The sequence below is a fragment of the Sarcophilus harrisii genome, chromosome 3 (genome assembly GCF_902635505.1).
Source record: "Sarcophilus harrisii chromosome 3, mSarHar1.11, whole genome shotgun sequence".
Taxonomy (NCBI): domain Eukaryota; kingdom Metazoa; phylum Chordata; class Mammalia; order Dasyuromorphia; family Dasyuridae; genus Sarcophilus; species Sarcophilus harrisii.
Genome location: NC_045428.1, coordinates 586,981,335 through 587,005,324, shown reverse-complemented (window position 1 = coordinate 587,005,324; position 23,990 = coordinate 586,981,335). Strand labels below are relative to the sequence as shown.

At 52.3% G+C, this 23,990-nt stretch overlaps 2 protein-coding genes across 2 annotated transcripts; both read left to right on the top strand.

Annotated features, from left to right (window-relative positions):
* The first annotated feature begins 7,773 nt into the window (after positions 1-7,773).
* Positions 7,774-17,821, top strand: SCNN1D (sodium channel epithelial 1 subunit delta). Its single transcript, XM_031963067.1, has 12 exons — positions 7,774-8,191; positions 8,491-8,692; positions 10,139-10,329; positions 11,529-11,632; positions 13,331-13,494; positions 14,118-14,216; positions 14,805-14,922; positions 15,331-15,409; positions 15,503-15,560; positions 16,411-16,457; positions 16,664-16,739; positions 17,109-17,821. The coding sequence occupies exons 1-12, from the start codon at positions 7,881-7,883 to the stop codon at positions 17,286-17,288; spliced, it is 1,629 nt and encodes a 542-aa protein (XP_031818927.1). The 5' UTR covers positions 7,774-7,880; the 3' UTR covers positions 17,289-17,821.
* Positions 17,822-20,084: 2,263 nt separating this feature from the next.
* Positions 20,085-23,561, top strand: LOC100931036 (phospholipase A2 homolog otoconin-22-like). The gene is made up of 5 exons (XM_031961578.1): positions 20,085-20,124; positions 20,934-21,078; positions 23,003-23,109; positions 23,235-23,291; positions 23,416-23,561. Exons 1-5 carry the CDS (start codon positions 20,085-20,087, stop codon positions 23,559-23,561), a joined length of 495 nt encoding a protein of 164 aa, XP_031817438.1.
* The last annotated feature ends 429 nt before the right edge of the window (positions 23,562-23,990 follow it).

The window sequence follows — 23,990 nt, the reverse complement described above, 5'->3', positions numbered from 1 at the left end:
AGGGGAAGAGGAAAGGAGATGGAGGGAGAGAAGGAAGAAGGGAGGGAGAAGTAGAAGAGGAAATTGAAAGGGAGGACGGGGAAGGAGAGGAAAAGGGGAAGGGGAAAGGGGAGAAGAAGGGAAGGAAAGGAGTATTTCTATAGGCCCTACTCTGTAGCAGGCCCTGCGCAGAGCACTCTTACAAAGAACATCTCACTAGCTTGTGGGTTCCTGAACCTGTCAGTTCCTGAGCCTCTCGGCTCCAGGCTCCATCTTCCCAGCGTTCCTTCTCCCTGCAGCTGTATGAATCACAGAGGAGAGAGCCAGGCCTTGGGAATTCCCCGCAGCAGCCTTTGGGAATTTGGGTATGTGAGAGGTTCCTGAAGAATCAAGCATATTGAGGGGCAGGGGCGCTGACTGGCCAGGGGAGGATCAGGAACCGGGGAGGGGGGAGGCTCTGGCCCCACGAATGCCCAAACAGAGGCATCCTGCAGCTGCCCAACAGCCTCCAGCCCCCAGAATGGAGGCACAGGGGAGCTGAGAGGCGCGGCTGTCCCTTCCAGGCTCTACAAACAGCCACAACTAGGCTCCGTGCCCTCCGGATCCCATGAAGAGGACCCTGCCGTCTGGGAGGCCCTGGGAATGGGCTCAGAGTGGGGGCCCCGATGGGGGCCTTTCCTGTCCCTGGAAAAGAAGATAACGAGTTTCCTTTGGCACCACCCGCCCGCCCTCACCCCTAGCCCAGGACCCTGTAGGGCCCGCCTCCTTGGGCCGGCTCCCCGGGCTGGGAGCCCTGGCTTCCGTCCAGCCCGGCCAGTTATAAAGGAGCAGCTGCCAGCCACTGGAACACCTGGCCCTCAGCTCCCCAGGGGACCAGCCAAAGCCCCAGCTCCAGCTGGCTCTGAGCATCTGGAAGAGAGCACAAAGGACGGCTAAGGTGAGTGGGTGACCCCAGGCCAAGGGGACTTCTGGGGGAGTTGGGGCCAGGCTGAGAGAGGCTTCTGAGCTCTGAAGGTCAGTGAGGTGAAGATGATGAAGAGGGGGGGAAATGGGGGGCACTGCTATTGATGATTCCCATTTTAGAGATGAGAAAACTGAGGCAGAAAGAGATAAAACGAATTATCCAGGGTCACATGACTGGTGTCTGAGGCAGATTTCTTTCCTGAGCCCAAGTCCAAAACTCAAACAAGATCTTTTCTGTGAAGCATTTTACAAACCTTTAAAGGGCTCTTTATATGTGAGCTCTTATGGTCATTGGTGCGGGAATGGGACTTATGAGCTATAGTGCTTAGAGCATAGACTTAGAGCTGGGAAGGACCCCAGAGGTCAGGCTTTCCAACCCTTATTTTACAGATGAGGAAACTGAGGACCAGGGAGGGAGGGAGGAAGGAAAGAAGGAAGTGAAATAAGGAAAGAGAAGGAAGGAAGGAAAGAAGGAAGGAAGGAAGGAAGAAAGGAAGGAAGGAAGGAAGGAAGGAAGGAAGGAAGGAAAGGAAGGAAGGAAGAAAGAAAGGAAGGAAGAGAGGGAGGGAGGAAGGAAGGAAGTGAAATAAGGAAAGAGAAGGAAGGAAGGAAAGAAGGAAGGAAGGAAGGAAGGAAGGAAGGAAGGAAGGAAGGAAGGAAGGAAGGAAAAAGGGAAGGAAGGAAAAAAGAAAGGAAGGAAGAGAGGGAGGGAGGAAGGAAGGAAGTAAAATAAGGGAAGAGAAGGAAGGAAGGAAGAGAAAGAAGGAAGGAGAGAGGAAGAAAGGAAAAGAAAGAAGAAGGAGGGAAGGAAGGAAAGAAGGAAGGAAGGAAGGAAGGAAGGAAGGAAGGAAGGAAGGAAGGAAGGAAGGAGAGAGATAGAGACGGAGAGAAAATCAAAGATAGAGAGAGAAGGGGGAGGGAGGGGGAAAAGAAAGAAAAGAAATGTGCATTTATTAAGTGATTACTATGTGCCAGACAATGTGCTAAGCATTTTACAAATATTGTCTCAATGTGGCTCTTGCACCAGCCCTTAGGAGGGACCTGCTGTTATTATCTCCATTTTACAGATGAGGAAACTGAGACAGACAGTAGCTAAGTGACGCCCAGTCTCACAGCTGTATCAGAATGGGTCCCCATGGGTAGGGTCCGTGTCTGCCTCCAGCTGTGTCTTTCTCCCCTAATGAATATAGGCGAGCCCCAGAGCCCTGGTGAGAGCAGGAAGCGAGCACATAGACCATCCCAGACTGCTCCTTGGCCTTTCCTACAGGGGAACAAAGCCGGGCTGGTGACAGAACAACATGGCGGCCCATCCTGGGCCTGGAAGGCCGGGCCCGGCAGCTTTGCTCCCCGTTCCTTTCTCCTGGGCTGGGGAATGGTCTCGGATGTCTGAGATCGTGCCCGTAGGGTTCTCACACGGCCGTCCCTTTACCGTATGATCCTCCCTCCCACAAATCCTGCAATTCTGCAGGCCCCGGGCCTGGAATAACAAAAGCAGGTGCAGGTTCTACCGTCACAAGCGTTGAGCCAGCAGGGACCTTGGGGGCCTCTCCTCCACAAGGGGGCCAGGCCTCTTCCCTCTGCACCACCTCCCACTGGAAGGGACTGAAGTCCAGGTGGGCGTCAGGCAGGGGGATGGCCAGGATGACCTCATAGCGCCCCTGACAAAGGACTGAGAGATGGTCCATGCCAGGAGGATCAAGCCAAAAACCTGCACAAGCCCAGGGCTCCCCAAATGCCCTTCATCCCAGGGGGGAGGAGGCAGGTCTAGCCTTCTTCCCGTCCCCCTGAGCTGGGAGGGCCCCCCCTCCCTGCATGCTGGATGGAAACAATGACCCTGAGGGCCCTCCACAAGTCACCCAGCTCATGGTCCAAGGCTACGTCCTCCTACCCACAACCCCCCTTTCTCTTGGGAGCTGTCCCTGAACTGGGGGAGCTCTGGGTCTGCAGTGGAAAGACCCAAATTCAAATCCAGTCCCCCTGACTTGCTAACTGAACGACTCTGGGTAAAACCTGGGTCTGCTTCAATTTTCTCAGCCCCAAAATGGGGATAAAAATAGTGTCCAAATCATAGGATTGTAAGGATCAAGTGAGATAATATTTATAAATATTGGTGCTTGTTCCCCACCCCTTTCCCTACCTGTCAGCCTCCTGAGGATCCGGCCCATTCAGCAGGCTGAGAAACTGAGGCTTCCATCGCCCTAGATCCCCAGGCCTGCCTCGCTCCCAGCCTCACCCAGCTGGATGCCCACACGGGCCTGGTGCCCAGGCCAACACTAACATGCAGCTCCCCGGGGAGCGCACGGCGGAGCTCTCGTTCCCACAAGACAGAGCACGCGCGAGCCCCTGGGGAGGATTCCAAGAGGCAGGAGGAGCCCGGCTGTTTGTTGCCCGTGGGCCCCACACTCAGCTGGCGGCCCCCCGCCCTGCTCTGATGGGGCCTCCTCCCCAGCCTGGGATGGGGCCAGAAGCCCTGGGGCCCTGGGGTCCCCTGCCCCCCCTCCCCCGCGCGGTCCTTCACGTCCTGGGATCCTGGGGACTCTGGTAATGGGAAAAGGCTTCTGTGCTTGTGTGTGTGTGTGTGTGTGTGTGTGTGTGTGTGTGTGTGTGTGTGTGTGTGAGACCCTCATCTGGAGCTCCCCAGGCAGAGGGGGGAGGGGATCACAAACATGACTCTTCTACTAAAGGGGGCATCGTCAGGACAGGATGTGCAGACCCAGGCAAGAAAAGTTTGGAGGGGAGAGGAGATACCCAGTGACCTGTCCCATCCCCTTGACAAGGAAGGAGGTGACAGCTTTGATCTCAGCTGGATTGAAGACTCTGTCTCAGAGAAGCCCAACTAGCTGGGGGCAGGGTTGGAGGCTAGGGAGGAAGAAAACAAGCATTGATTAAGTGCCTACTGTTTGCCAGGCAGTCAGCTAAACAAATATCTCATTTGATATTCCCAACAACCCTGGGAAGAAGGTTCCATGATTACTCCCATTTTACAGATTGGGAACACTGAGGCTGAGAGAGCTGTATGCCCAGGATCACCCAGCTAGTAAGTGTTGGAGGCTTGATTGAATTTCACGCCGCCCCCCCCCCCCAGATCCAGTCTAGTGCTCTATCCACTGGACCACCTAAAATGGGGAACAAATGTTAAACTGTGGATCTATCTCAGCAGGAAATGCTCCCCTGTAGCCCCACCATTCCCAGGTCTCACAAGGAGAGTAAGTGGACAATGTATGAGGCTGCTCTGACCTCTGGGACAGGGGTCCTTAAGCATTCCTTTCAAGAGGTCTTTCTTCTTCAGCAGAGCTGGCTCCATGAGCCCAGGGCTGGCCGCCTGCAGAATCCAGCCCCGGGATCTGTTGCTCAGATAGGTCAGTTATTTAAGAAGTATTTATTAAGCACTTACTGTGTGCTCAGGGCTGAGGATGAAAGAAGGGGATCCCACTGTAAGGAGGGAGACGGGGCTAAATGTGTCCGCTCATGAGTACGGAGTGGGGCTGGCAGGAGATTTGGTGGTGGGATGCCGGCAGCCCTCGGGGAGGTCCTTGCCCAGGCCCAAAGGGCCGGCGGTTAGGGCAGGGGGCCACCAGGCAAAGCCCGGAGCAGGAAGCAGAGGCCCCATGTGTGAGGGAGCTCGGGTGACCATCCTGAGTCTCGTGGGGACCCTGAAAGCCTACAAGGCAGGGACCAGGTTGTGGAGGGCTCTGAATGCCAGCCGGGGCTTCCTGGGATTAACGTCCCAGCAGAAAAGCCAGGCCAGGGGAAAGCCGGGAAAGCGTCACCTCCTGGGACTGTGGCTGGCGAGGATTCCCCACTCTCTGGTCCGCCCCTGCCCACAAAGGGGCCAGCTCCTGGCCCCCCACTTGGGGGCTCCAGCTGCAGGCTGAGACGTTTCCAGCCTCCATCTCACATGCTAAGGGGACCTGGCTCTCACGTAGAATCCCAGGCTCGAACTGTCCCCCTTTCCCTCCTTTCCCCCAACTCGGCTCCCCACGCCCTTTGATAAGTCCCTTGCTGAGCCGGGGCACCCGCCTTTTCCCAACAGCGCCCACGGCAAACAAGCCTCCCCCGGGATTTCCTCCCCACCCTGGGCAGGGGCCTGAGGCCTGGTTCCGACCGACCCCGAGCAGAGCTGCTGATAAGGGCTGCTTGTTTTGGGGTCGGAATGGGTCTCTCCCAAGAGAACGTGAGGAGGTCGGGAAGCAGGAGGGAGGGGGCCGCAGAGTCCACCTCTGAGTGAGGTACACGAAGAGAACGAGAAGGGGGCAGGGACTGGCCAAGGTTTCCTTCTTCCCCCAGCCACAGGACACCTGTGGCCCCTTCTGCGCACTTTCCTTGGAACACGCATGTTGCCCAGCGTTAGAGAAGATGCCAACCTCCTTCCCTCCCTTTGGACCCAAGTCATGGGCGCAATGGTTTACAGCTGAAAAGGACCTAGAGACCATCTAGTCCAATGCTCCCATTTTACAGAGAGAAACTGAGGCCCAGAGAAGGGGCCTTGCTCAGAATCCCACAGGGCACAAGTGGCACAAAAGGGACTCGGACCCAGTTTGCCGAGCATGCTTCACCCTGAGCCACACTGTCGTCCCGGGCAGAGGTTTTCCATTCCATTCATTACAAGGGAACAGCGAGGGACAAGCCGGGAATGTCTAGAGACACAATCCCGGCTGACAGGCTCACACGCCATGACCCAGATCCCAAAGGATCGGGGCCGTCACCTCCCTGGCCCGACCGTCCCAGCTTCTGGCCTGCTCTGCCCTGCTCGTCCATCAAGCCAGGCCCTGGCAGGAAGATCAGCAGGGTCCTACTTGAGCATCTTCAATTCCATCTCCCTGCCCTGGCCCCACCTCTCCTAGGACTCCTGGTCCTGCCCCCAGCACAGCCCAGTCAGATCCCAACAATGGCCAACTGCGTCCTTCACCACTGGACCAAACTGGAATGAACTAGAAACTCAGGAGAGATACTAGCTTTGAGAGTGCTTCGGGTGGACCTTTAGTGCCCACGGGGGCTGTTAGTGTCCATGGGGAACCATTAGTGCCCATGGGGGGCCATTAATCCCCATGGAAGACCATTAGTGCCCATAGTGGACCATTAGTGCCCACAGGGGACCATTAGTGCCCACAGGGGACCATTAGTGCCCATGGAAGACCATTAGTGCCCATAGTGGACCATTAGTGCCCACAGGGGACCATTAGTGCCCACAGGGGACCATTAATGCCCATAGAAGACCATTAGTGCCATGGGGGACCATTAGTGCCCATGGAAGACCATTAGTGCACATGGAGGACCATTAATGCCCACAGGGGACCATTAGTGCCCACAGGGGACCATTAGTGCCCATGGGGAGCCATTAGTGCCCACGGGGGGGGGGGGAGGGGAGAAGGGAATTAGTGCCCTCGGGCTGGATGCTGCAATAGAAGGAGACTGTAAGGTAACAAAATACCGGATTTACTGTTGGGAAGCCTTGGGGCCCAAATCTGGGACCCCCCAGAAAAGACATTCAACTCTCTAAACGTCGGGGGAGGGGATAACAACAGAACTCAGCTCCCAAGGTCACTGTGAAAGTCAAATGTGGTAGCAGGTGCCAGCCTTCAACCACTATAGAAATGTCACTGGCAGTAGGGAGGCCACTAGGTGGCGCCGTGGGCTCGGAGCTGTGGGACTTGTTCCCTTCTCTAAAATCTGCGCCTTAATAGCACTGAATGGATGTTGCCTCCGACCAACTGAAGTCCCTGGAAGATCTCGACTTAGAAAGGCCAAGGATGGGCCGCAGCCAGCTGTCCCCCTCAGCCACGGGCTTCAATGACTCCCAAGAGAGAGTGAGAGTGACTTTGCACCTCTGCCCAGATGTTACTGATCCTCCGAAAATGAAGGGCAAAGGTAGTGCTGGGACCGACTCCAGATCCATTTGTATGGACCAATGAGACAATATCTGATGAGATTTGATGAGATAATAATATTTGCAAAAATGAAGGACAAACCACTGTATTGGACCCAACTCCAGATCTTTGTTGAATGGATCAGAGGAGATAATACTTGCAAAAATGAAGAAGAAACAATACTGGAAATGAGGAAATGACTCCAGATCCTTTTTGAATGGATCAAATGAGATAACATTTGATGAGATAATATTTGCAAAAACGAAGGACAAACAACAGTACTTATACTGACTCCAGGTCCTTTTGTATGGAAAAAATGAGATAATATTTGTAAAAATGAAGGACCAACCACAATACTGGGTACCGGCTCCAGATCCTTGTTGAATGGACCAAATGAGATAATATTTGTAAAGCACTTTGCAAACCTCAAAGTCATATACAAATGCTAGAGTATGATGGGGCAGCTAGGGGGCACCATAGTGGATAGAGCACTAGGACTTGAAATCAGGAAGGCTCATCTTCCTGAATCTGTCTTCAGATACTTCCTAGCTGAATGAGCCTGGACAAGTCACATAACACTATCTACCTCAGTTCTCCCATCTGTAAAATGAGCTGGAGAAGGAAATGGCAAACTACTCCAGAGTCTTTGTCAAGAAAACTCCAGATGGGATCGTGAAGAGTCAGACTTGACTAAAAATGACTGAACAAAACATGCTGGCTACTGTGGAAAGCACTTTACAATCATTATCTCATTCAGTCAAACTGCAGGGTTATTGTGAGGATGCAAGGTAGTGTTGTTGTTCAGTCATTTCAATCATGTCCCACTCTTCATGTCTCTAGGACTGGTGATCTAACCACTGCACCACCTAGCTTCCCTCCAATGTAATAGTGCTAGATGAAGTCCTTGACAAGATGCTAGTGGTCGTTCTTAACCCAGAGGTCACCCAGAAGCCACTGGGTCAATTCCATATCCAGACAAGTAGCCCCTTAGATCTCCACTAACCAGTTCTCAGGAATGGGGAATGACTGTCTAGTCCACTGTTTTTCCTCCTCGATCCCAGGTTTGGGAGAATGGACACCCTTAAGGAGAAGCAGAAGAGCGAGGGGCTGATCGAGCTCTATGATTCCTTTGGGGACTTGTTCAAGTTTTTTTGTACCCACACTACCATCCACGGCACAGTCCGGCTCGTCTGCTCCAGCCACAACCAGCTGAAGACGGCCTTCTGGAGCCTGCTCTTCCTGGCCGCCTTCGGCATGCTCTCCTGGCAGATCGGCCTGCTCTTTGAGGAGTACTGGACATACCCGGTCAGGATGAATATCTCGATCCTCTCAGAACCCAAGATGTTCCCGTCCATTACACTCTGTGACATGAACCCACACAGGTAAGGGGACAGGGCCTGGGGATCCTTAGAGATCCTTAGCTGAGGGCCCAAGCTCAATGTATCCACCCTCCAGCAAGTAACTGAGAAGTACCAAGCTCTAAATCTCTTTTTTTTGGGGGGGGGGGAGGAGGGGAATGGGGAGAAGGCAATCAGGGTTAGGTGACTTGCCTAGTGTTACCCAGCTAGGAAGTATCTGAGGCTGAATTTGAACTCAGGTTCCCCTCACTCTAGGCCCTGGCTTCTAGTTACCATGGCACCGCCTCACTGCTCCCCAGGCTCTAAATCTTATCATCTAATAGGCTTGTGAAGCGGTACCTGGAAGAACTGGATGAATTTGCCCAGGAGAACATCTATTCCTTATACAAGTTAAATATCACTGAAAAACAAGCAGGGGGTCATGGTGGCCCTGCTCCCCGTCCCGACAGGCTCTTTCACCTCGACCGAAGCATCTCCCTGGAGAAGCTGGACAGGGATGCCATTAACGAAGTGGGATTCAGGCTGGTGAGTGCAGTCTCCCAACACCTCTTCTTTCCAAGTGATGGAACGATCTTCTCCTGGAGCCCCCTCACCCAGGGGACTAGGGAGGATGACCATTCTGACTGGAGCTTGAAGATGCCAGACCCTGCAGTGTAACTCAGAATCACAGAATGATCCAGTTTAGAAGTCAGAGGTCATCTGGGTCACCCTCTTCCTTTTAAAGCTAAGGACATGGATCTCAATGTTTCACAGCTAGAAAGAGTCAGAGTTCAGTCCAGTCATTTTTCAATCACGTTTGACTCTTCTTGACTCCATCTGGAGATTTCTTGGCAAAGATACTGCAGTGGTTTGGCGTTGCCTTCTCCAGCTCATTTTACAGGTGGGGTAAACTGAGGCAAACAGAGTGAAGTGACTCAGCCAGAGTCAAATAGCTAGGAAGTGTCTGAGGCCAGCTTTGAATTCTCTAAGATGTTTATTCCTAATTCTAGGACTGAGACTCTACCTACTGTGCTACCTAGGTGCCTTATCAACCATACAGATGACAGACTTAGTAGATGTGCATGTGGCACAGAGGTAGAAGGGAAAGGTGATACCTTGGGTGACAGAATAAGGCTCCAACAAGATCTTGATAATGTAGAACTTAGGGCCAAATCTGAAAAAATGAAATACCTTAGGGATAAATGTAAAGTCTGACATTTGGGTTCAATACATCAATTTCACCAGTATAAGATGAAGGAGGCTTAGTTAAGATGTATGTCACATATTAGTTGGGATGTAGAAAGGATTCCTGCTCAGGTTTGGACTTTCCTCTATGATCTCTAAGGTTCTTTCCAATTTGGAGATTCAGAGATTCTGTGAGCCCAGGCTTTCTAATTTCAAGTTCACTCCCTTTCTATGGTCCCACATTGCCTCTTATCCAGAAACCCTCACAGTCTATGCAGAGGTCCTCAAACTCCGGCCTGTGGGCCAGATGCGGCAGCTGAGGACGTTTATCCCCCTCCCCCAGGGCTATGAAGTTTCTTTATTTAAAGGCCCACAAAACAAAGTTTTTGTTTTTACTATAGTCCAACCCTCCAACAGTCTGAGGGACAGGGAACTAGCCTCCTAGTTAAAAAGTTTGAGGACCGCTGGTCTACAGCCTGGGCTTGCTTTCATGCAGGACTAATGGAGGCAGATGCAGAGAGAATCACACGAACATGACACTCAGGCTTATGTGGGTAAAAAGGATACCTAGGGGTGAACAAACCAGATGACCAGGATGGGAGAGGCCCGTTGCCTCACAGAGAGGTTGGGGTGAGGCTGGATGGAGAAGGGGTGATAAGGAAGCCAGGTGGGTAAGAGCTCCATGGCTGTGTCTGTAGCAATACTCGTTGGTTGCAGGTCTTTCTGGGCAGAAGGACAGGCTCAGGGGAGGGGCAGGGTCTCTTAGTCCCAGGGGGTGCCACCTGACACCTCTCTCCTCCACCGCAGTGTAACAGCACAGATGGCGACTGCTTCTACCGCACCTACTCCTCAGGGGTTACCGCCATCCAAGAGTGGTATCAGTTCCACTTCATCAATATCATGGCCCTGCTGCCACCCCTGAATGAGAAATCCCATGAAGACCATGATGGCAACTTCATCCTCAGCTGCTGCTACAATGGAGAGCCCTGTCAGGAGCAGTGAGTAGCAGGGGAGGGGGGCAATCAGGGGAATGGGAGAGGGGATAATGAGGGAAAGGCAGGGAGAACTTCTCAGGAATGATGGCGGATCCCACAGTGAGGAGCATGAATGATGGTGGAGTGGAGGGCAATGAAAACTGGGAGGGGGTACTATCAGAACTGGTGAGGGGAAAGGACATCAGGAAGTGGGGGAAGGATCAGAGAAAGGAGTTAGAGTGAAGGACTCTGGGAGCAGTGAAAAGTGTTTCATATATGGGTGTAACTAACTTATCAGGAGCAGTGGGGCTGGAGCAAGGGAGGCTGATAGAAGCAGTGAGGGACTGGGAGTGGGTGGTATTCCAGGAGACAGATGAAGGACAGCCAGGGAAGAGGAGAAGCCAGAAGGGCAGTAGGACATATGTGACAGTGAGGAGGGAGGGAGGATTGGAGCCAATCCTTCCCAGCCATCCACTGCCAATTCCCCTCATCCTCAGGCCCCAGCTGCCCAGATTAAAGGCTGAGAATTGCTAAACAGGGACATTCCAAGATCTTGGGAAGCTAGGGATGGGCCCTTTGGTCCTGGGCTGCTCCATAGGGTATGTGTGTGTGTGTAACAAACACTAAATTTAGAGTCAAGGGATTAAAAGTTTGAATCCTGGCTCAGTAATTTCTTTCCGGTATGATCTTGTGCAGGTCACTTTTCTGAATGACCTCAGTCTCCCTCCTCCATCCCCCGTAAAATCTAATATCAAAAGTCCCTTCCATCTCTAAGTCCATACCGAGTGATATTGTGGTGATTGTTGCTATTCAGTTGTTTCAATCATGTGCCAGACTCTTCATGACCTCATTTGGAGTTTTCCTGGCAGAAATACTAGCTAGTTTGCCATTTTCTTTTCCAGCTCTTTTTACAGATGAGGAAATTGAGGCAAACAGGATTACGTGTCTTGTCCACAGTTAGTAAGGATTTGAGGCTGAAAGCTCAAAAAGATGAGTGTTCTGGACTCCAGGCCAGTCATTCTCTCAATGGCACCACCCAGTTTCCCTTATATTGTGGTTAAAACAATTGCTAAGCTCCCTTCTAGTTCTAAATCCAAGAAATCAAATGAACCAAGAACTTGAGACCAGGCTAAGGTGTGCCCAGTGATTGCAAGGGAAGAGCAGACCAGGACCCAGCCAGCTCATTTGAGGGTCATTCACACTGACTTCTTTGACTTCCACAGTAACTATAATAAGATTTTCCATCACTCCATCTATGGGAGCTGTTACACCTTCAACAACTGGGAAAAGAACAACTGGAGAGCTAAGAAGCCTGGTCTCACTAACGGTAGGTCAGGGGCTTACCTGGGGATTAAAGGGGAGCCAAGCCTGGGCCCCGAGTAGGGCGGAGGGCCACTGGGAAAGAGAGGGAAGCCAACAGGCCTGGGCTCACTGAGGGGCGGAGGGCCAAAGGGGAGAAACAGAGGAATGGAGGGTTGAGGGTGTTGTGGAAATACATAGGATTTAGCCTCTTTATACCTCCTGGAGCAACAGTCAATGACGGGAGGGGAACCCGTTCAAGCTTTGGGCAAGTCATCTCACTTCTTTGGGAATCAGTTTCCACATGATAAGCTTGAGCCAAATGGCCTTCTAGGTCAATCCTAAATTTATGATCCTATGGAACAAAATGATAAATTAAGGATCTTAGATCTACTCCACCTTCCCAACCTTGAAATTATGATAATAAGTCAGTAAGAACCTGTTTCCTGGAGTTACAAGTGTTACAATTCAGCTCCCTCTAATGGAGACTACAGATAAGAATCATTTTCTAGACGAAGGCAGGAGATACAGAAGAAAGAGGGGGCTTGGCTCAGGTGCTCCAGAGTTTGTGGCAGGCCTAGAACTAGTGTTGGGTAGACAGGAGGCAACACCAAGGGAAGGCACACAGCAGGGGTGGTCTGGGACCTCTGGAAAAACTTCACTGATTCCAGGATCCCATAAGAGTGATGATGTCTGCTCGGAAACTCTCTAATTCATTTAAATTCAATAAATGTGTGCCTAAGGTAGAGGGTAAGAACCTGTACTTCGCCATGCAGAGAGCTGATTGGATCAGGGCAGGTTCCATGGAGGAAGTGGACCTTGACAAGAAAAGAGGTCTTCATCGAATAGAAGATCAGATGATGGGGAATAGGCCTCAAAGATGGGAAGTGGTTTGAGAAAAGGCCCAAAAATATGTTGAGAAGAATTGCCCATGTTTAATCCATATTGGATTATTTGCTGCCCAGGGGAAGGGGAAAATGGGGAGGGAGGAGAAAAATATGGAATGCAAAGTTTTGCAAGGGTGAATGTTGAATAAATTTTGAAAAAGAAAAAGCTATTTTTAAGCAAAAGATAATAAAAGGATTAGGTGGATTTTTTCTTTTAAATTTTTTTTAAATACATGTTGCTTTATGAATCATGTTGGGAGAGGAAAATCAGAACAAAAAAGAAAACCCAAAAGCTATTATTTTCTTAAAAGAAAAGACCCTAGTGTGTGGGAAGGCAGATGAGAAGGTCAGAAGGAGGGGAGCCTAGACTTCTGGGAGAGACTCTAGAAATGTGAAGTCCATAGAAAGACTCCACAGAGTCTTAGTCCATAGAAATATGGAGTCCAGTTAGAGTCCAGTTTGGCTCGGGCAGGGATGTTCAACTCATCTAGAACCGGGGCCACCGAGCCTTCCATAAAGCTTCTTGTGGGCCACAAAGAGACTTGGCTTTAAAATAGAATTTTATCTGTTTTATTACATTTTTATTTATATTATTAAGTATTTCTCAACTGCAGTAGAGCCATACTTGGAAAGGTTTGGGCCACACACATTCTGGCAATGCAGCTGACACCTTTGGGTTGTTCCAAGAAGTATGGCAAAGGGCAGGGAGGGAGGCTTAACGTGAGGTAGATTGACACCAGATGGTAAAAGGCCTTGAATGCTGGGTTCCGGCTCTCTAATTGCAACCCTGCAGCTGTCTGAGCCAATTGCCCCCCTCATCCTCCTTTTCTCATTGCCAGAAATCAGCTTCTTTCTCAAGGTCGAGCAGAACAGTCACCTCCCATTGCTGTCTACTGAGGCCGGGGTCAAGGTCATGATCCATGGCCAGAACCAGGGGCCTTTCCTGGACCACCAAGGCTTCAGCCTTCGTCCAGGCACCGAGACCACCATACGTGTGAGAGAGGTGAGCTAGGAAGCCGAGGAGATGGCTGAATCAGGACCCCAGAGAGAAGGAAAGGAGGGTCTAGGATAAGATGGCCTGAACAGAGCAGACAAGGCGGAAGCCAACTGTAGAGAATATTGGATTTAGAAGCAGAGGGCCTGAGCTGGGAGCCCAAAGCTTTTCTACTGACCAGTTGGGTGATTTGGGGAAAGTTACTTGTTCTCTCAGCTCAATTATTTCATCTGTAAAATGGAAAAAATCACCTTAGATAACCATCTCTAAATCTACAATCCTGTGGTCTCTGAGGTCCCTCCGTGCTTAGAAGCTGCATTTCCAGCAGCTGAGTGGAGCTTCAGATGGGATGTGTCCTCTCCTTTCCCCTAATAGGACTGACCTCATCCACTCTAAGTCTGGGATCTTAACTGCTGTCTCCAGCCCTAAGATTAGCTCCTGTCCCCATCCTCCCTCCTGAGCCCTCTCTGAGGTCATGCACCAACTCCTTCTCAATACTGAGCCCCACTTCCCATGCCATAAAACGCCGTGTCCACCCCAGTGACCTACTAACTGACCCAAGCGAGCTGGGGCTCTGGGCATGGGGGAACCGGGGTTGGGGGACTGAGGGGCCACCCTTTGTATCTCCCCAGGATGAGGTGGAACATCTAGGGAGTCCATATGGCAACTGTACAGAGGACAATAGGGATGTGGCTGACCAGCATCTCTCTGACAATGTCTATTCCGCCCAGGTATCAGCTTTCCCCCTTCCTGCTCCTTGACTCCCCTGCCAAAGCCTTTCCCCGTCCCAATGGGTCCTCGGCCTTTCCCGTGTCACTCCCGGCTGGGCTTTTAGCCCTTGCTTGAAGGCTCCCAGCAAGGGAAAGTGCTTCACCTCTCCCACTCTTCTGGGACCCCTCTGAGAGGAGACCAGGCAAGCTCTGCCTCTGTTTCTCCGACGGTTGCTCCGGGCACTAACCTGGGGGAGCGAGCTAAGCACCCAGCCGAAGAGCAGCCCTTCAGATGCCTGAAGATCCTTGGCAGAATCCCCGGGAGCCGCCGGCCCCGGCCCAGAATGGTGCCGGTGCTCCCTGGCCGCTGGGTGGAGCTCTCAGGGGCAGGGGACAGTGGCGAGTATCTGAGTGACCGCTCTGCCAGCTGGCTGCCCCGAGCCCTGGGCCTGGGCCAACAGAGTCTCCTTAGGGAAGAAGGGAGAGCTCAGTCCTTGTCCCGCTTCAGCCAGGGGAAAGCCAGAGGAGAGCCTCTCCTCCCTGGGCCGGGGAGCCCAGCTCCCAGAGGCCTCCAACTAACCAGCCCTGCCCCTTCCTCCCCACCCCCAGGCTTGTCTGCACTCCTGCCTCCAGGAGCTGATGATCCAGACTTGCGGCTGTGGTTATTACTTCTACCCACTCCCGGATGGCGCCCAGTATTGCAACTACAACCGGCATCCAGCCTGGGGTGAGCACACTGCCTGGGAGGTCACCCTGGCCAAGGGAGGGGAGGAAAGAGAGGCCGGGGCCCCTTCCCACAGGCCCTTCCTGTGCCGGGCCTCAGTTTCCTCCCCGACCCCTCGGCTGCCCTTCTGACGTGGGGCCTCCCTCCTCCGTCCTTGGAGGACTTCGCTCCCTGATGTTGGAGCTCGGGGTCTCCGCTCAGGCTAGAACATCCCTACCCCATTCCAAGGGCCCCTTCTCACACACAATCAGAGGAGAAGGGCCTCAGCTCCCATAGAGCTTTGTTACCACCCCCTTACCCACCTATCCCATTCTCCCACCCCAGAACAGAGAGGCCCCAGGATCCTGGACACCTACCCAGCACAGGGTGTCCATTGCTGACCACTGGGCTTTCCTACTCTCCTTCTGCTAGGTCACTGCTTCTACAAACTCTACCAAAAGCAGAAGTCCCACAGGCCCTCCTGCTTCAGCCTCTGCCCCAAGCCCTGCAAGTAAGGGAGTGAGGGAAGCGCATCTGGGGGGAAAGGGGAGAGATGGCAGTATGTGCCCTCTGACCTCTGTGGGGCTTATGGGTATCTCCACAGGGGATCCTTGTATCAGTTCTCAACTGGAGTTGCCAAATGGCCCTCATCTAAGTCAGAGGTAAGAAACCCCAAAGCTGGGGGCTGGGGAGGGGTGGAGGATCCCCCCAAACTCAGAAAAACTTCTCAGTAGACTCTGAGAAACAAATCCTGCCCAAAGAGGCTTGTTCAAGATCCCCCCAATCATGTCTCCAAGGTTCTTTATCCCTCTGTACTATTTACTGGGGATTAGCCACCCCACCGGCACACATACATGTACATATACACGCATGTACACAGGCATGTGCGTGCATCTGGGCACACATAAGTGTGCCGGGCTGTTCGTTGCTACAGGGATAGAGTCAAGAAGACCCAAATTCACGTTCAGCCTCAGACACTTCCCAGCTATGTGACCCCAAGAGTCATTTCACCATTGAGTGCCTCAGTTTCCTCAACTGTAAATTTGGGATAATAATGATACTTCCCTCCCCAGGGCTGTTGCAAGGATTAGATAAATATTGGTAAAGTACTTAGCACAGCAAATGAATCCAGTAGGAACTTAATAAATGCTTCTCTTTCCCCACCTCCAAACATATACATGGACATATATGGAAACACCCACTTAAAAGTGAGCAAAGTGTAAAAGAGAGAGCACAAACTTAGGATCCTGAGTCTTTCTAGAAGAGGCCTCTGAAGGTCCATCAAGTCCAATTCCCTCTCCCATTAGACAGATGAAGTTCCAGATTCAAGTCCTGCAGGGGGGAAGGGACTTGCCCAGAGTTACATAGGTAGGGAACGGTCAAGGCTCCTTGTCCCAGGAGCCTCGGCTTCTGATATCCCCCTCGTCCCCCGGAAGGCCTCTACCCTCATCCCCCCTGAGATGCTGCTAAGGGTCCGAGGACCACCTCAGTAATGAAATTTTTTCTGTGTAGGACTTGATCCTGTCCCTGCTGGGCAAGGACAGTTCCAGGAACTGGAGGTAGGTCTGGGGTGAGATGTACAATGGCAGGGGCCAGTCTGACCTCCCTGCCTGGACTGTGGGCAGCGCGTCCCTCAGCTCCTTCTGTGCTAAATCCTGGTGCTCCCCCTAACAGACCCAGGGGCCTAGGAGCCAAGGGGAAGGGCAAAAACCGAGGAGGGGAGGCAGGCCTTTGTCCAGCCCTCTGTGGTTTTTCTCCTGGGCAGGAACAGCAGTGCCAAGGTCCACATATTCCACCAGCGGCTCAATTATTTCTCTATGAAGGAAAAGTCCATGTATTCGGTAAGCGTAGGGCCTGGAATGGGACTAGGTCAAAGGGGGCTGGGCAGAAGGCCCAGGGGAAGGAGGCGAAACCCGAGGGCCTTGAGGGATCCTGCTGGAAGCAGGGGCCGTGGGGTTGAGTCCGAGGATGGAGGCTGGACTCTGGGGTCTCTGGAGCTGGGGAAGGCAGGGAAGAGACCGGATCATGGGAGAAATGAGTAAATGAGAGGAATGGGATGTGGGGAATGGGCCCGAGAGGAGCAGGGCTGGGTGCGGGGGGAGAAGGGCTGAGCAGCAGATTGTGTCTTGAGGGGACGAGGCTGTGTCCAGTTGCTCAGACCTTGGCTGGAAAGAGAGTGCCCGGTCCGACCATGTTGCTCCCTTGGATAGGTCACCGACCTCCTGTTTGACATGGGCAGCCTGTGGGGCCTGTGGTTTGGGTCCTCGGTGCTCTCTCTTGTGGAAATTCTGGAACTCCTTCTGGATGTCATAGCCCTGACTTTCATCCTGGGCTATCGCCGCTTCTTTGGGTCCAGGCCGAAGCCTCAGCGGGACCTGGAAAAGGACTGAGGACCCTGGCCATCCAGCAGGACCTACCTCAGCTCCTAGAGAAGATGGAGATGGGCTCAGGAAGCTACCTCTGCAGAAAGGGCCCATTTAAGGCACACGCTGTCGGCATTGTGGTCCATGGGAGATTCCAAGGGCCCTACCTGCAGTCGGGGCTGAAGGCCTAGAAAGGCCCGGCCTTAGGGACCACAATGGAGCATTTTGGGAGCCCCAAATCTCCCAGTCAGTATTGCTCAGCCCTCCTTGTGTGTATGCTGTGTGATTCTATTTATATGCTTGTGCAAGTGAGATACAAGCCCTTGTGGGTGTGACTATGTGAGTATTTATCTGGAGGTCTGTGGGTATCTGTGAGCGCCTACTTTTGCACGGGGCCGGGGGTGTCTGTGTGTACCATTGTCTGGAGGACTGTAGATGTCTCTGTCTGTTTTTATTTAATTAGCCAAGGATGCTGAACACATAGGTGTGAAAACTATAGCCTCCTCAGTGGTAGGTGGTTGGTTTCTGGTTTTATTTTTATGTTTTTCTTTAATAAAATATATCCATGCAGTTTGGCTTCTGTGTGCGTTCAGGGCTCTTGGCTCCTAAGGAGCTTCTCTTACCATCCCATGATCTTCCCTATCTCTTGCCACGGCCCCTTAAGTTATTCTGGGAGTTGAAAATCCCAACGACTGAGGAGAAGGAAACTTTTTAGCTCCTAACTGAACCAGAAGGAGGGAAGGAAGATCTGAGGGCCTCTAGTGGGAGACTCACTCCCCATCTCTCAGCCCCTCCAGCTCCAACTCAACCTGCCACCAGCCCAAGGCTGAGGGTCAAAACCTCTCTAGCAGTGGAGGTCACCTAGTCTAATCCACTTTGTTCTGTAAATGTGGAAAATGAGGATCAGCCATTTGATTGTGCTCATTGGCTATCCCCAGGCAACTGGGAACAGCTCAGGGAGAGAGATGCTTATTTCTGTGTATAAACAAGGTCTTTCAAAAGTCTTAATGCAGTTTTAAATTTTACTACCTTAAATAGTTTTGGGTTTCTATCTTTGCCTCTTTTGTACTTGTCTGGCACAAAGTCCTTAATAAATGCTAGTTAACTATTCCCGCCACCTAGCAAAAGTAGGTACTTAAAATACTAGTTAACTATTCCCACCACCTAGCAAATAGTAGGTACTTAAACATGCTAATTAACCATTACCACCACCTAGAAAATAGTAGGTACTTAAAATGCTAATTAACTATTACCACCACCTAGCAAATAGTAGGTACTTAAAAATGCTAGTTAACTATTCCCACCACCTAACAAATAGCAGGTACTTAAAATATTAGTTAACTATTCCCACCACCTAACAAATAGTAGGTACTTAAAATACTAGTTAACTATTCCTACCATCTAGCAAATAGTAGGTACTTTAAAATACTAATTAACTATTCCCACCATCTAATAAAAGTAGGTACTTAAAATGCTAGTTAACTATTCCCACCACCTAGCAATAATAGGTACTTAAAAATGCTAGCTAACTATTCCCACCACCTAATAAATAGGTACTTAATAAATGCTAAGTGGTGCCCTAATAGAGCACAAGGCCTGGAACCAGGAAGACTCATCTTCATGAGTTCAAATCAGGCCTCAGCCACCTACAAGTTGTGTGACCCTGGGCATGTTGCATAACACTGTCTGCCTCAGTTTCCTCTTCTGTAAAATGAACCAGAGAAAGAAACGGCAAAGCACTTCAGTATCTCTGCCGAGAGCATCCTACTGAAACAAGTGAACAACAACATCTTGTGGTATTATTAGTTTTGTTCTGCTTGGCCCCAGAGAGCACACCCAGCAGCAGTAGGTGGAAGTTGTTGGACACTGTGTGCCGGTTTTCTCTGGGGGCTCTGACTTTCTGGTGCACGTTTGCATTTCTCTGGGCAGGGGGGACTCTCTGTGGCCATTTGTCTGGGTTTCTCTGAGTCCATCTGGCCCACTAGCCTTTAGAGGGACATCAGGAAATACTTCCTAAGAATGTGGAAGGAATTGGTGAGGCTCTCCTTCCCCCGCCGAGGTCTCTGAAACAGAGGGCTCATCCTTTTTGTCAAGGAATCCTAGACATCCTGGAGCTCCTGATGGACTATGATTGTGGATTGAAATTGGAGGAGGGGCTCAAGCAGGGAGTCCCTCATCCCTTCCCCTCCTCCTTAAGGATCACCGGGCACTGGCACATCAGCCCCTGGGATGGGGGTGTAGAACAGGCTCTGAAAATGAGCTCAGTCACCACAGAGGACACTCAGGAAGGGCAGTGGGTGGCAACAACCTACAGTTAATGGCACCAGCCGGCTGCACCCACAAAACCTGAAATAGCTGAGTCCTTTCCCCAGCCCCCCCCCTTTATTCTCATCTCCATCCAAAATTTCGTCTTCTGGGGGCTGTTACCTGGGAGAGAGCTGGGCCCCTGCCATGCTGAGCTCCTCTGGTGGGAGGTCCTTCTGAGCAGAACGGGGCCCAGAAGCCAGGCCTCTGGGAAAGGTCCACAGCGACAGGGGGCCCCCCTCCCCACCCTAGGTCCATGTCCTGCAGACTCCATGAACTTCCCATCACCCCCCACCCACTCTCTAGGCCCATATTCCAAGGGTAGTTTCCTCCCTAATCACAGGCCTCCCCAGGACTGGTTATTAGCGGTGAGCAGGAGGAGGGTCAGAGGACAGTACATAAAAATAGGGGCCCCTAGGCTTGGATAAAAAGCCCCAAGGCTTCTCTGCACAAGCAGGGACACCTTTTCCCCAACCACCACCCCAGTGCGCCCGGTCCCGAGCCCGGAGAGGCCCTGCCATGGCTCCCACTCTGCTCCGCCTGCTGGCCCTGGCCTTAGGTAGGTACCCTCCGGTTACCACAAAAAGTGGGCTGGGATGACTCTGGTTCTCCGATAGAGCCCCCACCTCCATCGCCCTCCCAAACATCAGCTCTCTGGCAGCTGAGATTAATTTCAAGATTGATCCAGGCATTTGGTCCTCTCAAGGTTAAAGTCATTGGGAAATTATTTAGTCGCCAGGTTTCTGGGCAGAACTCTAATTAGGAACGTTGGTGCCCAAGACTGGCAAGTGGATGGAGCTGCTCTCCAGGCTGCAGCCACAAGGACGTAGCAGGCCTTTGAAGTGGTCCTTTTTCATTGCTCCTGGAGGAGGCTTGGATAGAAGGAATGAGCATGGCGCTCCCAGAGTCCTTTAAATTTCATTGCCCTAGGAAACAGCCCTGTTCTCTCCACCCTAGTTTCAGCCCCTTCTCTGGACCCCACTTTGAACAGTCCAACAATCAATAAAACAGTTTTATCTCCCTTAACCACAGTCTGGGGAAGATGGAATATATGAGGTGATAGCTCATGTTTAGATAACCGAGAGTGGATGGCAACCCCTGAGAAGGACCACTAAGCTTATCCCTGGAGTCTGAACTGCCTCCCACTCCTCCTATCCATGGAAGAACAGGAGGCATTGTACAGGTGGAGAGGTTGAGTCAAGAGGTTCTGGTCCAAGTGGGGAACAGCTGTAAGAAGACCCAAGTCTTTGTTTCCTTCAGAGCTGAGGGCTGAGGCCTGAACTCCCAGCCTAGAGGTTTTCCTTCTCATGGCCATGATCATAGGACCCCCTATTCAGGTCCTGTCTTCCTCTCCCTGTCCCGTCCTAGCCTTATGCCAGGGGAGCTGCACGGAAGCCCAGCTGGATGAACTGATCAGACTGCACACTTTTACCCACGGGCTGGCCAACTTCAGCAGCTACGGTTGTCACTGTGGCCCTGGCACTCAGGGTGCCCCCATGGACAAGATTGACAAGTAAGGAGTTAGGGGATAGGGAAGGAAGGAAGGAAGGAAGGAAGGAACGAAGGAAGGAACGAAGGAAGGAAGGAAGGAAGGAAGGAAGGAAGAAGGAAGGAAGGGAGAGAGGGAGGATGGAGGAAGGAAGGAAGGAAGGAAGGAAGGAAGGAAGGAAGGAAGGAAGGAAGGAAGGAAGGAAGGAAGGGAGGGATGGAGGAAGGAAGGAAGGAGGAAGGAAGGAAGGAAAAAGGAAGGAAGGAAGGGAGAGAGGGAGGGATGGAGGAAGGAAGGAAGGGAAGGAAGGAAGGAAGGAAGGAAGGAAGGAAGGAAGGAAGGAGGGACGGAAGATAGGAGGAAGGGAGGGAGGAAGGGAGGGAAGAAGGAAGGGAGGAGGGAGGGAGGGAAGGAGGAAGGGAGGGAGGGAGGGAGGGCCCTAAAGTTTGGAAACCAGGGATTTGAACCATAGGCAATCTGGGCTATAGAAGGCAAGATTGAGAGTCGACAGCAGAGCAGAATAACCATCGCCCCCGGACAGGCAAAACATGAAGGGATTGAGGAAGAAATGAGAGGTCTACAACTTCTCACGAAATCTTAAACATCTCTCTTTTACCCTTCATTCCCCCCTTCCCTCTCCCTACTAACACTCTTCTCGTTCCTGCTCAGCTGGGGCCTCCGGTTCCTCCACAGGGCCAGAAAATCAGAAAGAGGGGGTAGGAAAAACAAATCCTTTCACCAATAAGAGATAGGAGAGGAGAGATCAGGAAAACCATCCCCTAGAATTAAGAGACAAATAGGGTGGAATAGGGTGGGAGAGGATAGAATAGGATGAGTTAGAAAAAGCTGGGAAGGGATGGGATGGAATGGGATGGGATGACCACAGAGACAAGGAGAGAGTGAGCGAGGGCAGGAGCCTGGGAGAGAGTGGGAGGTGTGGCCCAGTTTCCCCAATATCCCCAGTCACTGCTGGGAAATGGAGCTCTAAGCCACTATCTCACACACACACAAGGGTCCGCCCTCCCTCCAGAGCTGTAACTAGGGAGAAGCAATGGGTGCTGCTGCCGAGCACTGAAATAGGGAGGTGAAGGCTGCACGGCATCCCCAGCATGAGCTCGGTCCCAAACGAGCAATCAGAGTACAGACGAGAAGCTCCGAGCGGCCTCTTACCCCTGTTGTGGGGTATCCTGGCTGTCCGGGCGGCCTCCACACTCACAAATGGCTGGATTAGTCCTAGAATGCCGATTTGAAGATTGTTTCCTTTGGGAAACCTGTGCCCGAAGCGGGGAACGCCAGGATGCTCTGCATCCCATCTGCCCTTAGAGGCAGGAGCACAATGAGTGATGAGGGGATGTCGTCTGTTCTGGGGGATCCCGAGGGAGAAGACCCTGAGGGACGAAGGGCTCCTTCCCAGAAACCAACTCCTCAGAGACCACAGCCCAGAAATGCTCTCTATTCTGTTCCCAAGTGACCGATCAGCCCCTGTTGGAGACTTCCAGAAGGAGCCCCCATCCCTGAAAGGGCTCTCCTACTTCGGGGTGGCTCTAATGCTAATCAGGACAATCAGCCCTTCTGTACCCCCTACCCACTACCCCTCGTTCAGTCTGCTTGGGCCAAATTTGGTCCGACTGCTCTTCCGCTGCCCCTGAGTACTTGGAAACGATGACCAGGTCTTTGGGTCTTCTCCAGGCTAAATACTCCAGTTCCCCAAGTTTTCTCCACGGGCCAACACCCTTTAGCCCCGACCTTGCTGATGATTTAGACCCTAGGACTGAACACAAGACTCCCCAGCACGCTGGTTCTCAGTGCATTCTATGCAGTTTCATTAGTTTATTTTGGTTCCCATAATCCCACTGGGGACTCATACTGAATGTGCAATCCACTGAGATCCCAAGATCATTTTCAACTGAACTGCTGACCAGGTGTGCCCCCCCCCCCCCCGCTGCAGGTGCTGCCACAGCCATGACTGTTGTTACAATAAAGCCCAGGTGTTTGGCTGCACCCCTGGCTCCCACACCTACAGATACCTTAACCTGGGGACCAAGGTGAAGTGCGGTGAGTTCTAGAGTTTAATGTCGGGGTGAGGCTAGGAAGGGAGGTGGAGATGCAGCTGGAGATGCGCAGGGGGCGGAGGGGGGCCCTCAGTGACCTTCTCAATGGCCCATCTCTTGGTATACCAGGGTATGCCGTGCTGAACCAGACCCTGCCCTCTATCCAGTTTATTTTCCATAAAGAGGGTGGGGAGTAGGGAGGGGGTGAGAATATATGCTGAGGGGGTGGCCACATAACCCCAACAAAAGCCAGGAGGGGAAAGGGCCCTGGCTGACCCCTTGCTCTCTCCCCTGTTTCCCAACTCCACAGTGAAGACTCGGGACCGATGCGAGAAAATGATGTGCGAGTGTGATAACAAGATGGCCAAATGTTTCCGCAAATACCTGCCCATGTATAACCCTCAGCTCCAGAGCCTCCCAGAAGCCCCCTGCTACGGCATCCGGCCCTTCTGCTGAGCGCGGGGCCATCCTCCCTGTCACGGTTTGCTAAGGAAGCCGCTGTCTGCTCTTCTCTGCAAAAAGGCCGCCCTAGTGCAGAAGATGGGGCACAAGCCCCCTCGGCAGCAGATTTCCCATCTACCTGCATCACTCAGGCATTAAAAGCTGGCATTTCCCCCGAGCTCGCTGTGATTTAGGGCAGGGAGGGAGGGACGGTGCCCAGGGACCAGCTGCAGGGGGCATGATGGGGTGGAGGAACCCAGGTTCCTTCCTGAGGGGAAGGGCAGGCAGGTCGGAGGAAGGGTTGGATCTCCAGCCTCTAGGTCACGGCTGATCCCAGGGTCCTGCTGCTCTGTGCTCAGGGGCCCTGAGCTCCCCCTCCCCAGCCTAGTTCATCCCAGCTCAGCTTTGGGACAGCTCCTGGGATGACCGGGGCAAGGCCAGGGC